The sequence below is a fragment of the Sciurus carolinensis genome, chromosome 3 (assembly GCF_902686445.1).
Source record: "Sciurus carolinensis chromosome 3, mSciCar1.2, whole genome shotgun sequence".
NCBI lineage: Eukaryota > Metazoa > Chordata > Mammalia > Rodentia > Sciuridae > Sciurus > Sciurus carolinensis.
The window spans coordinates 63697689-63715164 of record NC_062215.1 but is presented as its reverse complement, the minus strand read 5'-3'; the positions used below and the strand labels follow the sequence as shown (position 1 = coordinate 63715164).

At 37.3% G+C, this 17476-nt stretch overlaps 1 protein-coding gene across 7 annotated transcripts in view; it reads right to left on the bottom strand.

Annotated features, from left to right (window-relative positions):
• The window catches only part of Ssh2 (slingshot protein phosphatase 2), a 244715-nt gene that overhangs the window by 41368 nt on the left and 185871 nt on the right, over window positions 1-17476 (bottom strand). For all 7 annotated transcript variants that reach the window (XM_047543369.1, XM_047543371.1, XM_047543376.1 and 4 more), the window contains 3 exons: window positions 13942-14136; window positions 3741-3834; window positions 3480-3608 (listed from right to left, as the gene is read on the bottom strand). In XM_047543369.1, coding sequence (XP_047399325.1) covers window positions 3480-3608; window positions 3741-3834; window positions 13942-14136 — 418 coding nt within the window. The remainder of the gene's footprint in view (window positions 1-3479; window positions 3609-3740; window positions 3835-13941; window positions 14137-17476) is intronic.

The window sequence follows — 17476 nt, the reverse complement described above, 5'->3', positions numbered from 1 at the left end:
GCTATGCACAAGATGAGATGACTGTGCAGAAAATTAATACAACCACTTGCAACAGAGGATAAGATCTCTTTTTCCATATCAACTGCTAGGAAAGAGCAGTGTACAGACTCACTGGAGAAGACATAGGGGCTTGGACACAGGATATGATAGTGCAAACGAAGGGAGAAACCATCAAGAAACAGGTATAAGATGTTTAGGCAACCTGTTTATACACTTATTTTGTTGGATAGGAGGTCCATTCAGAATAGTTTTGTTGGATAGGAGGTCCATTCAGAAGATATTTTCCTGTGCTCAAAAAGATGTACAAAGATATGCATTTAAAAAATAAACACTGAGCTGGGAGTGATGGTGTATACCTATGATCCCAGAGGCTGAGGAGGCTGAGGTAGGAGGATTTCCAAATTCAAAAGTCAGCCTTACCAACTTAGCAAGGTCCTAAGCAACTTAGCATGACTCTATCTCAAAATATAATATAAAAAAGGGCTGGGGATATGGCTCAATTGTTAAGCAACCCTGGGTTCAATTCCCGGTACCAAAAAGAGGTAAAAACCGTATGATATATAAATGCTGTATATATGTCCGAACTCACACAACATACAACACCAAGAATGAACCCTAATGAAAATGATGGACTTTGGTTGATAATGATGTGCCAATGTAGGTTGATCAGCTGTAATAAATGTACCACTCTGCTGGATGTTGATTATGCGTGTATGTTGGCATATGAGAAATCTTTATTTTCTGCTCAATTTTGCTGCGAATCTAAAACTGCTCTAAAATATAAAGTCCACATATGAGATCATATATATATGTATATATGTAAAAATGAAAGTAAAAATGAAGCTGGGCACAGTGGCACATGCCTATAATCCCAGCAACTCAGGAAGCTGAAGCAGGAGGATCACAAGTTTGAGGCCTGCCTCAAAAACTTAGCGAGACCCTGTCTCAACCAAACAAACAGAAAGGTATGGGAATGTAATTCAATGGTAAAGGGCCCATGGGTTCAATCTTCAGTACAAAAACAAAAACAAAAACAATAATGGAGGGTAGGCAGGGAGAAGCACTAACAAAAGGTAACAAAGATGATCTGTTCTGGTGGTAATTAAATATGATTTACTGTCTTCTAAAATTTTCTACAATAAATGAATTATTTTCGTAATAAGAAAAAAAACTCAAGAAAGAAGAATTGTGAAATCATAAGATATATATACTAGCACAAATGCTTTTTTTGTTCCTGGAGATCAAACACCCAGGGCTTCACACATCCTAGGCAACTGCTCTACCACTAAGCCACATTCCCCGCCCACTTGAATGCCTTTGTGTAGTTCATTAGGGAAATATAGTCTTGGGGGGAATTAAATTTTGTAAAAGTACTATTAAAATTTACCAATTGCTCTCAGATATACCCCATGAAGAAATAGGAAGAAGGAGGAAATCCTAGATAGAGCCATAAGGAAGTATGCCTAGACTAAAACAGGATGAGTCATTAGAAATTGGCTATATTTGATATTTATCATGTTCACATTATTTGAAAGTATTAAAAATCCAAGCTCAGGGAAGGGGGAGCATAAGCTTAGCACGCATTAGGCTCTGGGTTCAATCCCCAGCATGGTGAAAAAATAAGAACAAAAACCATAAAAACAATTTTAATAATAATAATAATAAAAACCCCAAGTGCACTGAGAAAGTGACTCAAGTTTGCCGCTCTTGTCACTTGCTAATATGAGCTCTTTTTGGCTACAGGCATTTGACCTTCATAAAAAAATGAATCAGGTTTCATGGCTACAGTGGGGGTGGGCAGGGCACATTTGAATGAGTGACTTCTAAGTTTTAAACAGTTAACACCTAAGATTATTCCCAGCAATATATGAGCATGATATCTTTGAAACCTCATGGAAGTATACATAAGAGACAATAAAACCAGGTACCTTACAAATAAGTCAGTATGATCTGCATCCAGAAATGGCAACACATATTAGTTAAGTTGAAGTACTGGAAAAGAAGTTCCCCTCTCAGCTCTTTATGAGTAATTTCACAGTTATAGTCTAGTATGAATCATTCTAGAGACACACATACTCTAGAATGTCAACAGAATAACTCAGCAGAACCCTTTTACAGCACAAAGTTTAACTGCCTGGTGAAATAAACTCTTGAATACTCAGAAAGGTGATTCAGTTTAATCAGTGCATTTATTCCTCTTCTCTCCAGTTTCCCACCTTATAATCTTTTCACAATTCAGAAATATCCTCACCAGAGAAAGGAAGTGAAATACAAACCAGTTGATTTAGTTCCTTGTTAACATTTTTGGCCAAAATGTATAAGAAGTGAAAAAAAAAATGAGGTTCCTATAACATTCCTCACTGATTTAATTATCCTTGTTAACTTTGTTCACACTACTGTATACAGATGAAATCTAGAATTCTTTAACATATGAGAGAAAAATGGGTCTTAGGATATTAGAAGCTTTCTTAATTCATCTGTCAGAGAGGTCTCCTTGGTCTAATTATAGGTCATTGAGTGTTTGGGAACTATGAAGAACAATTTTTAGACACTGATGTTTTGGTAATCAGGAAAAGCATTTTGGGGTGGGGCGGTGCTCAAAATGTAGTTACAAAATTGTATATGTTTAAAAATCCAGGGTTGGGGATAAAATTCAGAGGTAGGGTACTTGCCTGCTTGTCCACTTGCCTGGCATGCTTGAGGCCCTGGGTTCAATCCCCAGAATCACAAAAAATGAATAAATAAGGTCTCTCAGTTATAAACAGTTCCCACTTGCTCTGCTTAAATATACATTTGACAGACCTGCAAGAAATACTTTAAAGACCATCCTATTCAAATACACTGTATAAAAGCTACAGCCAAGTGGTGTTTTTGATTTTGAGTACTATGAAAAGCAGATGAAATATTTAACAATCCAGGGGGAGAAAAGCATAATTTGTAGCATTTGCCATTTCCTTGGTGTAAATATTTCTACTATGGTCGAATTTTTTTTTTTTTTTTTTTTTGGGTATTGGGGATTGAACCCAGTGGTACTTAACCATGGAGCCACACCCCTAGCTCTTTTTAAAAAATATTTTATTTAGAGACAGGGTTTCATTTAGTTGTTGAGGCTGGCTTTGAACTTGAGATCCTCCTGCCTCAGCCTCCTGAGTTACTAGGATTACAAACTTGAGCCACCCTGCCCAGTTTACAGTAATTTTAATCCACCAGTTTGATGTTACTTGGTGAGAAATTGGGAGGAGATGAGCATTAGCACACCATTATATCGCTTTCATCATATGATAGGTGTATATAACCTTAAGAGCAGAGACAGTAATAAAATGCAGTGATATGACTAGTAAGTGGTGAGGTTTTGAGTACTTACTACCTTCATTTTGAATGTATTTAAATATAATAAAATTTAACAATTTACTTCCTCTATCCATCAGTCCATACAGGTTAACTTCAGCATACTACTTAAAGTGGTCCTTAAAACTTACCAGGAACACATGCTCAAATATTTGTGTAGGGCTATCCATCTGACCAAGGATCACTATCATTTCATTATCTATAAATTCCTTGAATTCTCGCAAGTTACACACCATCTGCATTTCCAGCTCTGTTCGTATCTGAAACAAAGATGACATGTTATACTAATCTGTAAGTTTTCTCTGTACTTTCAACCATGTACCATTTGTAGCCCCATACCTATTGTTATCCCACTCCTAGCCTTGGAACAATGAGGACTTGGGGTCTCTTACCTCTTTTGACGTAATGTTCTCCAAATCCTTCTGCATCATAATCTCCCTTAATTTGGTTTTAATTAGCCTCTCTGTTCTCTCACGTTCAGTTGGTCTGAGAATAGAGAAGTGACATTTCTTCATCAGGAATTTAAGTATGTACCATTTGATTATGTTTCCAAATTGGCAAGCTTTGCCACTTAAATTTATATTGTTGAAGTATGGCAAATGAAAATTATATTTTTAAAAGTTTCTTTTCAAAATATACAGAATGTAAGCATGTAAAAATTATTACTTGAAGCAATTATATCTGTCTAAAAGCCCTTAAATATATATAGGTCCATGAAGGAGCAAAGACAAATTTGCTATATGGAGTGTAGTTCTTTAATGGAGGACCATATCCATACTTCCTCAACGAATACCCCTGGGTATCATTTATTGAGCTAGAATACCAAGCTGGGTAGACCAGCAGTGTGACTCACCATGGTATGAGGTCCTCTGCAGCTTAAAACACTATCCTATGATGATCATTCATTGTTGTGAAATGAAAACAGGAGAGGGAAAAAGATCCTGCCTTTTGAATTCGGTAAGGAAACTTCTTTCCCTAAATGGGTTGTAGGATCAACTACCTAGAGTATTTTCATCCAAAATACTTTCCTTTTCATGACAACTCTCACACTACCTCTATAAAGTTGTTATCTTCATTTTACAGATTAAAAAAACCAAACATGGTATAAGACATGCTGATGATCACATACATTGGCAGGAGAATCAGAATGCTTAACCGAGTCTAACATTCTACCTGCAGGATTGTGTTGCTCTTCAACTCTCATAAAAATAAAATTACTCTTGGAACTTTAATATGAAATCAGACTGGGCAGTTGGCTCTCCATTTACCAGAAAAGTATTGGTTCAGTGTAACTGGATGCTTCTCTCTAAAGGCATTATTTCATATCATGTGGAATTTGAGAGAGGCTGTCAGAGAGCACTGTCTGCATCATCTTTCCCCCTAACTCAAGAAAAGGTATCTGCTCTACACCTCCTTATTTGGAAATGAAAATGGACGAAGCCTTCAGGCATCTTGCCTGCCCTTGGGGCCTACAGTCTTTATCACTGGTGGCAAAAAATAGCTTCAATAATCTCCAAAGATGGATGCTCTAACCCCACAACCTTGGAGCTCCGCAACCCTTGGGCTCCTAGCTTTTCACAAACACTGCATAATACAGCTAATAACTGTGTCATTTCCCTGTCAACCAGCAAAGGCATCAAAATCTTGACTAGAGTAAAATTCTCATTCATGCTTCGTTTTCCTAGACATAGCTCACAGTACAAAATAAATGTATGACTTCAGTCTTCTATTAAAAAGCATATTGGTAAAAACAAATTTTAGCCAAGCACTGTAGCACATGCCTGTAATTCCAGTGACTTAGGAGGCTGAGGCAGGAGAATCACAAGTTCAAAGCCAGTCTCAGCAATTTAGTGAGGCCCTAAGCAACTTAAAGCCTGTCTCAAAAAAATTAAAAAAAAAAAAAAAAAAAAAGTTAAAATAAATTTACAAAGAAATACAAAGGGCTGGAGATGTGGGCCAGTGGTTAAGTGCCCCATGCATGAACCAAGCATGGGTTAGATTTCCTAGTTTAGTAGTATTTCTCCCAATCCTTCAGACTCCCTTGAGGCAGTGGTTTGGGATGAGTCAGACCTAGGTTTTAATTGTTGATGTAAACCTGAACAAGTTCCTTCTTTTCCCTGAGTCTGTTACTTTTTCTATCAAAAATAAGGACAGTTATAGTAGCGGGATATAAGATCAATGCACATAAATCGAAGGCATTTTTATATATAAGCGATGAATCTTCAGAAAGAGAAATTAGGAAAACTACCCCATTCACAATAGCTTCGAAAAAAATAAAGTATTTGGGAATCAATCTCACAAAAGAGGTGAAAGACCTCTACAATGAGAACTACAGAACACTAAAGAAAGAAATTCAAGAAAACCTTAGAAGATGGAAAGATCTCCCATGTTCTTGGATAGGAAGAATTAATATTGTCAAAATGGCCATACTACCAAAAGTGCTATACAGATTCAATGCAATTCCAATTAAAATCCCAATGATGTACCTTACAGAAATAGAGCAAGCAATTATGAAATTCATCTGGAAGAATAAAAAACCCAGAATAGCTAAAGCAATCCTTGGCAGAAAGAGTGAAGCAGGGGGTATCGCAATACCAGATCTTCAACTCTACTACAAAGCAATAGTAACAAAAACGGCATGGTATTGGTACCAAAATAGAAAGGTGGATCAATGGTACAGAATAGAGGACACGGACACAAACCCAAATAAATACAATTTTCTCATACTAGACAAAGGGGCCAAAAATATGCAATGGAGAAAAGATAGCCTCTTCAACAAATGGTGCTGGGAGAATTGGAAATCCATATGCAACAGAATGAAACTAAACCCATATCTCTCACCATGCACAAAACTAAACTCAAAATGGATTAAGGATCTCGGAATCAGACCAGAGACCTTGCATCTTATAGAAGAAAAAGTAGGTCCAGAGCTTCAACATGTCGGCTTAGGACCAGACTTCCTCAACAGGACTCCCATAGCACAAGAAATAAAAGCAAGAATTAATAACTGGGATAGATTCAAACTAAAAAGCTTTCTGTCAGCAAAGGAAACTATCAGCAATGCAAAGAAAGAGCCTACAGAGTGGGAGAAAATCTTTGCCAATCATACTTCAGATAGAGCGCTAATCTCCAGAATCTATAAAGAACTCAAAAAACTCTACACCAAGAATGTAAATAATCCAATTGACAAATGGGCTAAGGAAATGAATAGACACTTCACAGAAGAAGATGTACAAGCAATCAACAAACATATGGAAAAATGTTCAACATCTCTATTAATAAGAGAAATGCAAATCAAAACCACCCTAAGATTCCATCTCACCCCAATTAGAATGGCAATTATCAAGAATACAACCAACAACAGGTGTTGGCGAGGATGTGGGGAGAAAGGTACACTCTTACATTGCTGGTGGGGCTGCAAATTAGTGCAGCCACTCTGGAAAGCAGTGTGGAGATTCCTTAGAAAACTTGGAATGGAAACACCATTTGACCCAGCTATCCCACTCCTTGGCCTATACCCAAAGGACTTAAAAGCAGCATATTACAGAGATACAGCCACATCAATGTTCATAGCTGCTCAGTTCACAATAGCCAGATTGTGGAACCAACCTAGATGTCCTACAATTGATGAATGGATAAAGAAAATGTGGTATATATATACAATGGAATATTACTCAGCCATAAAGAATGATAAAATTATGGCATTTGCAGGCAAATGGATGAAACTGGATGTCGGGGTTGCGTACGGACCCCTGGCCCTAGGTGGAGCCTGGCCAAGATGGCGCCTGGCAAGCTGCCAGTGCAGTTGAAAAACTGCTATTCTGCACGTATACAACTAACTTCACCTTGAGGAAGTCTCAGTAATTGGTCAAGGCCTCTGCATGATTCTTGCGTGATTCTTAGGTGCTTCAAGTTATACCCATATACGTCTATCTTTTCCCCACATATCGTGAATATTCTAATTAGTTGATATAACCTATATAAGTGACAATAACTTCCCAAAAAGAGGTAGAAAAATAAAAAGAAGAAAAGCTGTTAATAGGGAAGTTTGCCACCCATCACGTCTCCGGGTCGTTCTTGCTGGCGGGAGCGACAAGTGGTGCTGAACCCCGGGAATCTTACGTGCCGCGGAGAGGTGAGTGAGGTGAGCAACGGATCGGTGAAAGTGTGCACCCAGATCTGTCAGTGGACAGGGAGGTTTCCTAGAGACGATAATATTGTGATTGTGATAAAGTTCCTAGGAACGAGAGGTGAAAGTTTCCTCAAAAAATGGGGAACGAGGTTGCTAGATATAGAATGGAAGGTCCCTTGAAAGAAATTCTTAAAGCTAACGGCACTTCCTTAAAGACAAACTGCTTGGGCATTTTTAAAGCAGGTAGAGGAGATTTCACCTTGGTTTCTGGAAGAAGGATTGTTAACTATCCCACAGTGGGAACACCCGGGGGAAGATTTAAAGCGCTGTCCGGTAACGCTCCCAGGGATGTTAGCAGTTTGGTCATTAGTCAGAACTTGTTTGCGTTCCCCTCGGGAGGCTTTACAAAAGGCAGTTGCGCAGGGAGAGGAAGTGTTAGAAAAGGTAAAAGAAGAGTCACAAAAGGGCTCTGTTAGCGCTCAGTCAGATTCTGATGAGAGCGAAGAGGGACTCTCAGAGATGGAGTTAAATAAAATTAGTAAAGAAACAAAGTGTTCTCAAGCTGGTTCAATTAGTCAACAGGCATTAAGGGAATTGGAGGGCATAGGGCAGCAGCTAGAAGACAAAAAAAAGGCGTTACAAAAAAAAAAAAAAAAAAGAGTTACTCAAAAGAGTTGAGCTTACAAAAATATGCAGTGGCGCAGTGGAAAAAAAAAAAAAAAAAAAAAAAAAAAAAAAAAAAAAAAAGGGAGAAAGTACAAATAAAACCACAAACAGAGCACAAAGAGAAAAATCAGTTTAGGGGAGGGTCCCCCTAGGCAGAGAGCTCAGCAGCTCCATTCCTTAAAAGTAGTAAAAAATAATGTTTTCTGATTTTCTGCATTCAAACCTAACCTGATTTCTCAACCAGGCAAAAAAAGGGTTAAAAAGTCCTGGGTGATCCTCCCTCCCCCTGCCACTTTGGAATGCAACTACAGCGTCTCAAGGAGAAAAGGGGGGTAACCTAAAGATAAGAAGAAAAGAAAAAAAAAAAAAAAGTGTCCATTTTAAACTCCTGGGCCGCTACAAAAAACTGACTTATTCTTCAGGATTCTTGTTTTGTTTTTTTTTTTTCTTTAATGCTGTACTTTTGAGCTCATAATTTTGATCCTACATACCTAGGTTAATGATTTTATTTTTGATCAGTTCTATTTTTTATTCAACTGAAGTTTTTAAACAGCTGTTTCATTGCAATGAACATTCACCTATAAATTACAAGGCCTTTGATTTTGTGTTATTTGTATGTCGTACTGTCTGGTGTTATGTCTTATCTGCATCAAAACTGAGTGCTCTTAAAATTAAAATTTAAAAATGGATCCAAATACTTTTATTCACGTGATTTAAAAGGGTTCAATTTAAATTGGGTAAACTAATGAAAGTAAAATATCTTTGAAAATAACTCATAAGTCTCCAGGTGGTCAAACTAATGAAATGTTAATGTTAAACAATGTCTAATATCAATTGCTTCTAGGACTTTTCTTCAACAGGAAAGAGGCAGCAGATCCTGTTCAGGACACTTGTCTGATATCTTGGTTTTTATAAAATAAATAAATTGGAGTTAACATGTATGGGATTACTCAAATGTGTTTGTAGAGACTTCTGGTTAATTTACAAAGTTAAAATGCTAATTGTTAAATAACATCAAGTACTTTTAACTCCTCAAATTCCATGGGGTATCATACTTAAACATTATTGGTGTTTTCATAGGTTGGTAAATAAAAGGGTTTAAACTTGCTTTGTGCCATCACTAAACTAAAAACAAGGTTACTAAAAGTTATGTCCTAACAAGTGGAATTCTATATATAAAGGGTCCCAAAAGTTTCAACTGTGTTTCAATTAGGGTACTATAAACAACAAAATATTTAATCTTATTAAAATAGGGTGATTTATCTAAATTCAGAAATTTCATAAGAGTTGTTTCAAAATGTGAACAAAAAGGTGTCAACAGATAAAAATAAATAAATAAATAAATAAAAGGTTCTGGGTTTAAAAATGTATTTAATAAAAAAGAAAAGAAAATGTTTCTGGACAAAAAAGTCTGTGTGTAACAAAGGGCAAGTTTCAACAAGTCTGTGTGTAACTAAGTTGGTTGTATGTATGTAAAACAGCTAAAGCTATTTAAGGTTTTTCCTAAGGTGAAATACTAATGTTCTGATATAAGCCAAAGTTTAATCTATATGGTAAAATGACATGGTAAAATGACAAGGATTTCTTAGAAACACCAATTCATTCTTAACTTTGTGTCTCTTAAGTTTTATTCTTTAGAACAATTGTCTTAAAAATAGGGGTTTATACAATTATGGTTAAGCAACTGTCAAAGATTGTACTACGTTATAAAGTCTAAATTTTTCTTTAAAAACTAAAATTGGTAAGAACCAATTCCTCACTAAAATTAAAATAACTCTAACCACAGATGTACCTTATAACCCACAAAAACAAAGTATTGTCGAACATACACATCTCACCCTCAAAAATGCTCTTTATAAACAAAAAGGGGGAATAGAGGAGACCTTCAGGTCCCCTAAAGATAAACTTTCTCTTTGTCTCTTTGTTTGGGTTTTTTTTTTTAACTCTGGGTAATAAGGGTAACCCGGTGCTTTACTGGAGCTGTGGCTCAGTTTGTGTGTTTCCACGGAATAAACTAACTTACTACCTCTTTTTAGTCTCTTAGGAGGAACAGTTCAACTATGTAACAAAACAACTGCTTCTTTCAATTGTACTTTAGATTTGTGCTAAAATGCTTCTAGGTTCCTGCTGGCAGACTTAATGTGTGTTCCTACCTTCCTACCAGTCCCAGTCTCTGTTACAGATGCAAAATTGCCAGTGTTACTATCAAGAAACAGGAGAGAATTTGACATCACAGCGGCTATGGTCACTGCAATAGTGGTTTCTGCAACAGCAGCACTAGCAACTGCCATACCTACAGCAACAGCAGTCAATCACTTGGCCGAAAATATAGCTGCAGCCTTACAGACTAAAGAGACCCTAAACCAACATCTAACAGCAGGCATACTCCTTATGAACCAGCGAGTGGACTTACTTCAAGAACAAATGGACATTTTACAGGAACTGTTAAACGTGGGATGTATTTATCATCTGACGGGACTGTGCGTTACACCTGTAGCTTACCATAACTTCAGCTATGCAGCAAACTTGTCTAGAATCTTGTCTGCTCAGCTACGTACCAACTGGTCTTATGAATTTGATAATCTTACTGCTATTCTTAGATCTCAAATTGTTAGCCTTAATGCTACTAGAGTTGATGTAGCTCCAATGTCTGAAGTGTTAAATTGGTTATCCTCCTCTTTCAGTTTTATTAAGCAGTGGGCTGGTATGGGAGCATTATGCATGCTTATGATCATTGCTGTTATCTTCCTCTCACGCACTATCATGCGTGTGCGTCAGAGTCAAGCGAGAGATCGTATCATCTTCCATCAGGCCATGGCTGCCCTAGAGGCCGGCAGCTCCCCACAAGTGTGGCTCGCGAGGCTGGACCATTGACCAGACGGGTAAGGTAGTAGGTAACTCCGTACCGACCTAAGACAGGAGCTGTAGCATGCTCTGCAGTTATCCGATGACGGGTAAGGACGGTAGTTGACCACTCCGCCTAAGACAGGCTTGGTCCCGAGCTTTTCTTTTAAAAGAAAAAAGGGGGAACTGTCGGGGTTGCGTACGGACCCCTGGCCCTAGGTGGAGCCTGGCCAAGATGGCGCCTGGCAAGCTGCCAGTGCAGTTGAAAAACTGCTATTCTGCACGTATACAACTAACTTCACCTTGAGGAAGTCTCAGTAATTGGTCAAGGCCTCTGCATGATTCTTGCGTGATTCTTAGGTGCTTCAAGTTATACCCATATACGTCTATCTTTTCCCCACATATCGTGAATATTCTAATTAGTTGATATAACCTATATAAGTGACAATAACTTCCCAAAAAGAGGTAGAAAAATAAAAAGAAGAAAAGCTGTTAATAGGGAAGTTTGCCACCCATCACGTCTCCGGGTCGTTCTTGCTGGCGGGAGCGACAACTGGAGAATATCATGCTAAGTGAGATAAGCCAATCTCAAAAAAACCAAAGGAAGAATGATATCGCTAATAAGTGGATAATGACACACAATGGGGGGTGGGAAGGGTTAGTGTTGGGGTTGGAGTTGGGTTTAGGGAGGGGGGCAGGAATGGAGGAAGGAAGGGCTGTATAGATGGAGGGGAAGGGCGGGAGGGGAGGGGGGGAAGGGAAAAAATGGCAGAATGAATCAAACAACATTACCCTATGTAAATTTATGATTACACAAATGGTATGCCTCTACGCCATGTACAAATAGAGAAACAACATGTATCCCATTTGTTTACAATAAAAAGAAAAAAAAAAATAAGGACAGTTATAATATCTGTCTCCCAAGAGTTTTATGAGAATTAGATGTATACTGGGGATATCATGCATGTATATTTTCTTCTTCCCCCACTTTCTTGGATTTAAAATGTAAAACTATTCACAGTAGAGCAGTTAAGTTCATTTTAGCACACATTCTTCTTATATTCTCAGTTTTGTTCCCCCTCTTCCCTCCAGTACTACGGATTGAACCCAGGGGCACTCTACCACTGAGCTACATTCCTTTTTATTTATTTGTTTGTTTGTTTGTTTGTTTATTCATTCATTCATTCATTCATTCATTTTTCCTCCTCATCTGAGGTGCCAGGGATTTGAACTGCGGCCCTTGCGCATGCTAGGTGAGCGCTCTCTAAAACGAGCTATTTCTTGGGCTCCTTGTTCATTTATTTTTGAGACAGGGTCTTGCAGGTCTTGAATTTGTCAACCTCCTGCCTCAGCCTCTGGAGTCACTGGGATTACAGGCAAGGGCTCCTGTGCCTGGCTCTCAGCATTTTATAGGCTTTTCTCATCAATTTAGGAAGAAGAGTGGGATGGAAAAAGCATTACAACACACAAACATATTTTTCCTCTTTGATTTCACTGGAAAAAATTTTGGAAAAAATTTAAAAATACAAAAAAAGTTAAAAATTCCTCTCTACAGAGACAATCAGTATTAATACTGTTCCATTGACCTACAGTTTCCATGTATTCTTTTTTTGTGAACACGTAGTCATTTACTGGTAAAATATATTTTAAAATTGGGATTATATTGTACACACTAAGAACTAATATTTAATGTACCTCTACTAAGTGCCAAGGACAACCTTTTACTTGGGGATGTAGAGAGGTTAAAAGCACTTTTCTTTCCTTTTCACTCTTTCTTTTTATGCTATAGTTTCAAAATCTTCTCTAACAAAATCAAAAAAAAAAGGGAAAAGTTTTCTTTCTCTCACATAAAGTTTAAAATGCACTATCCTGAGCTATAGATGACACATTCCTCTGAAACATATTACCAGCTGTAAAGCATGAAATCATGAATAATATATTCCACAAATTCATACCTTTTCAGTTACTATAAGATCCTAAAAGGGTTAGGGTTACTGAAAAGGAGATTCTAGTACCAATAACACCTTGTGCAAAAAAGATTCTTGTGCTCTTTTAACTGTTTCTTGCATACAATTCTTGGATATTTCATCTTTTCTAGTAAAAGGTTTTTATGAAACTATTATCTACATTGGTCCCATTCTTTTTTCCTTAAAAATCATGAACTGTTTTGGCAAGACTTTAGGAATCTTAAGGCAAATCTTGTCTGTAAGTTCAGATAGTAAGGAGCTACTTTTCTTTTCAGTTGTAGAATACCTTGTAAGTGCAGAAAGATCAATTCAGAGAATAAACATCCTATTTAATTCCCAAAGCAGGAACTAAGTGTAAAAAAATTTCCAAAATAGTCACAGAAGTTTCAACACATAGACCCAAAAAGGAAATAAACATCAGCTCCACCTTAGGCCTTCATCCAACTCACAGTACATGAGGGGGATTTAATAAAATCTCACTGACAAGGATTTACAGCAATAGTGGAGTACAGTAAAGACAATTGAATGATAAGATGTTCTAAATTTTTTTTAAGCAGAAGTAGGTTTAAAACCAGCTAAACAACCTACGTGTTCTTTCAAATTAGAAACATCTTGTCAATTACTGTAAACTTCCAAGTTTCTTGCCATTAATTTGCTTACCAAGTACTCCTTTCACAGACAAAGAAAACACAAACTTCAGCCTAACTCCTTTAACTCAGATTTCAAATTAGTGGAATCTGAATAATGGATTTGATGGTACTGCAATTCTTGACTATGGAGCCTGCACTGTGCCCAGGAATGAAATTCCTCACGCCTTCGCAGGCAGCAGAATCAAACAGGATTCTTCATGAGTGGCAGAAGTGTGATGTAGATGGTGTCTAATAAAAGTGGATAAGATTGACTCCTAAGATAAGAGATCAGGAAGAAACATGCTGTCTAGAACAGAACAGAGAGGACCTTTACAACCCTCAGCAAGTTACTTACATGTCTGTGAAGAGAGCTGGCGAGTCCGGTCGATGGGACTGCACATCCTGCATAGCATTCCATTCATTGACTGAGGATTGATCTGAGTTGATATGGCTCTCATAATAACTTACCCAGGTGAGAAAAAGGCTGCCTGGGTAGTAGTTATGCATTCTGGCTACTTCACAAGCCTTGTGTAAACTCTGTAGAGCAGACCTAAAAGATATGCTGAGAAATGAGCACTGTAGAAGGGTGGGGTACCAAAAGGCCAATAACCCATGTGTACCTCAAAATCTTCTGATTTTTACATTCTATAGAATTTGACCTATGGAAAATCTACTCCCTGGAATTCGAGATTCTCTAATCTTGATTTCTATGGTATTATCCATATTATCTAGATATTTGCTGAAAGATCTGATGCATCCTTAAGGTTGGGGACAGGAAAGAGAACTGACAATCCACCAGTGAAAGAGGTCTTCGCACCTATGGCTCATGATCTATAGTTGGAACTATGCTGGGGCTGTGTCACTAGAAAACTAAAGATCTCAATGATACTACACAAAAATTTCTTTCTCTTGACACAGAGATCGTGTAACAGAATATATGTAACAGCACACATTCCCCATAGTTCTTATAGGTTCCACGGAGATCACATACATAGATGTACCTAAGCTATGAGGACATGTCCTTCAATATCCAGGAAGTACTAATTTAATGATATTTTATCATTCATGGTGACCTGGTCTCCTAGTCTCCTTTTTTTAAAACATTTTAATTGTCAATGGACACAATGCCTTTATTTTATTTATTCATTTTTATGTGGTGCTGAGGATCAAACCCAGTGCCTCACAAGTGCTAGGCAAGTGCTCTACCACTGGGCCACAACCTTAGCCCCTCCTAGTCTGTTTAAACCATTTATTCATACACATGAAATACCTTCTAAGAACAGCTTTTGGTTATTCTGTTTTTGGTACGGGGATTAAACCCAGGGGCACTTAACTATGAGCCATGTCCCCAGCCCTTTTTGCTTTTTTATTTTTGAAGCAGATCTTGCTAAGTTGCTTAGGGCCTCCTTGCTAAATTCATGAGGCTGGGCTTAAACTTGTGATCCTCCTGCCTTACCCCACAAGTCTCTGGGACTACAGGCATGTGCTACTGGGACTGGCTCAGATTTGATCTTTGGTTAGTCTGAGACTTCTGATTCTGAATTCCCACGAAGAGCAAACAAAACTGAAAAGTATTTTTTGGTTACATGCTTGGGAAAAGCTTAAGTCAGAAATGGTAGAAAGTAAGTTACAAAGACCTGTCTATGTTTTGTTTATTGATGTATTTGAAGTAAAAGAAGGCCCAGCTCGTTGTTGGAGCTCAATTTTTCTGTCAAATAAAATGTCTTATTCACTATAAACTAATGTCTCTCTCCTAAAGGAAAAAGACAGTATAAGAAACTCTATGTTCAGTCTGCTTACACCTTTTTCTTAAAAATGCCTATTTACTTTTCCCTCATAACAAAAATGAACCATCCTCACTTTAAAAAATTTATGGACTGGGCTGGGCATGACCATAACTCTGGAGGTTGAGGCAGGAAGATCATAAGTTAGAGGCCAGCCTCAGCAACTTAGCAAGATCCTGCCTCAAAATACAAAAAAAAAAAAAAAAAAAAAAATTAAAAGGGTTGGAGATGTGGCTCTTGGTTACACACCCCTGGGTTCAATCCCCAGTAACATCCCCACCTCAAAAAGTTTTATGGACTGGGGCTGGGAATGTAGCTCAGTGGTAGAGCACTTGCTTAGAATGATGCACAAGGCCTAGGTTTGATCCCCAGTACCAGAAAACAATACAAAACAAAACAAAATAAAACAAAACAAAACCCAATAAACAAAAACAAATTCAGATAAAAGGCAGAAATATCCTGTAATCCTACCAGAAACAACCATATTAAGTGTAGATCTTTCCATTCTGTTTTTTGCTTATGCACAGATCCTTTAGTAGATATGATCATATTCTGCATACCATTTACTCTTTAATTTATAGCCCATTATCAACACTTTTCCACATTAATATTCTTAAACTAGATCATTTTCAATGGCTGCATAATATTCACTAACATATGTATGATAAATTAACTGATCTCTATTTTTTATTTAAATTGTTTTCTATTTTTTGCTATTATTAGAACACTGACAAACATTCTTATAGCTAAAATATTTGCACACGCCCATGGTTATTACTGCAGAGTAAATTCTTAGTAGAATTCCTAGGTCAAAGGGCATGCAAAATGATAAGGCACACTGACAAATCACTCTTCATAAAGGTTGTTCCAGTTTATTCTTCTATCAATAGCATATGATTGTCTGCTCCTTAAATCCTTGTCGATTTCATCTTATATAAATTAAAATTTTTTTAACAATATGGGATAACTTGCCAGTCCATTTTTCTTAAAGATTTTTGTTTAAAAATAAAGTTACAGAATCTTTAAAAATGTGTTCTATTACTCAAAGTAAGTAAAATTCTCAGAGAATTTGTTTCATTACCTAGATTCAAACGTAAGGGCTAGTTTAGTGTGATATGCAGGATAATCAATATACGTTTTCTTCATCTAGGAAATACAAATTTCAAAGTTTGATGTCAGGTTATTACTTGAATTAAAACTGCTTTGTACTCCTTCCCAAAATATACCTGAAAATAACCTCATTTGTGGTCCTTGCTTGTTAATTTATTTATTTTTGCTACCAGGGATTGAACCCAGGGGCACTTAACCACTAAGCAACATCCCCAACACTTTTTTGTATTTTATTTAAAGACAGGGTCTCACTGACTTGCTTAGGGCCTTACTAAATTGCTGAGGCTGGCTTTCAAATGCCTCAGTCTCCCAAGTTACTGGGATTACAGGTGTGGGCCACCATGCTCAGTCCTAGAGTTTTTTTCAGGCTCCTTTATTTCTTGTCTATTTGCCTTTTATCCATTCTACTCCTCATGGACTCAGGAAGCTAAAGCCAGAGGATTGCAAGTTTGAGCCCAGTCTAGACAATTTAGCAAGACCCTGTCTCAAAAAAAAAGGGTTGGGGCTGTAGCTCAATGGTAGAGTGCTTGCCTCTCGTGTGAGGCACTGGGTTTGATCCTCAGCACTGTATAAAATTATAAATAAAGATATTATGTCCTCATACAACTAAAAAAATTTTTAAAAAAGTATTAGATCATTTTTTATTTAGATAGTTGAGTAAGAGTCTATTCTGTCTAAATGAACAAGATACTTGCAGGCCAATTATGTAACATCTCCAAAGCCTCAATTTTTTCATCAATAAAGAGCTAATAATACTATTTTGGGGCTGGGGAGATAGCTTAGTCGGTAGCACAAGGCCCTGGGTTCGATCCCCAGCACCAAAAAAAAAAAAAATACTATTTTGGCGGGTTGATGTAATGATTAAACATAACCCTTGTAAAACAACTGACACAATGCCTGGCACACAGTATATAACCTCAAAGTGTCAAAGCTGATAGTAAACAGCAACAGTATTTCCTCTAGGCTTTATTTGCATTATGCGAATAGTTGCCCACA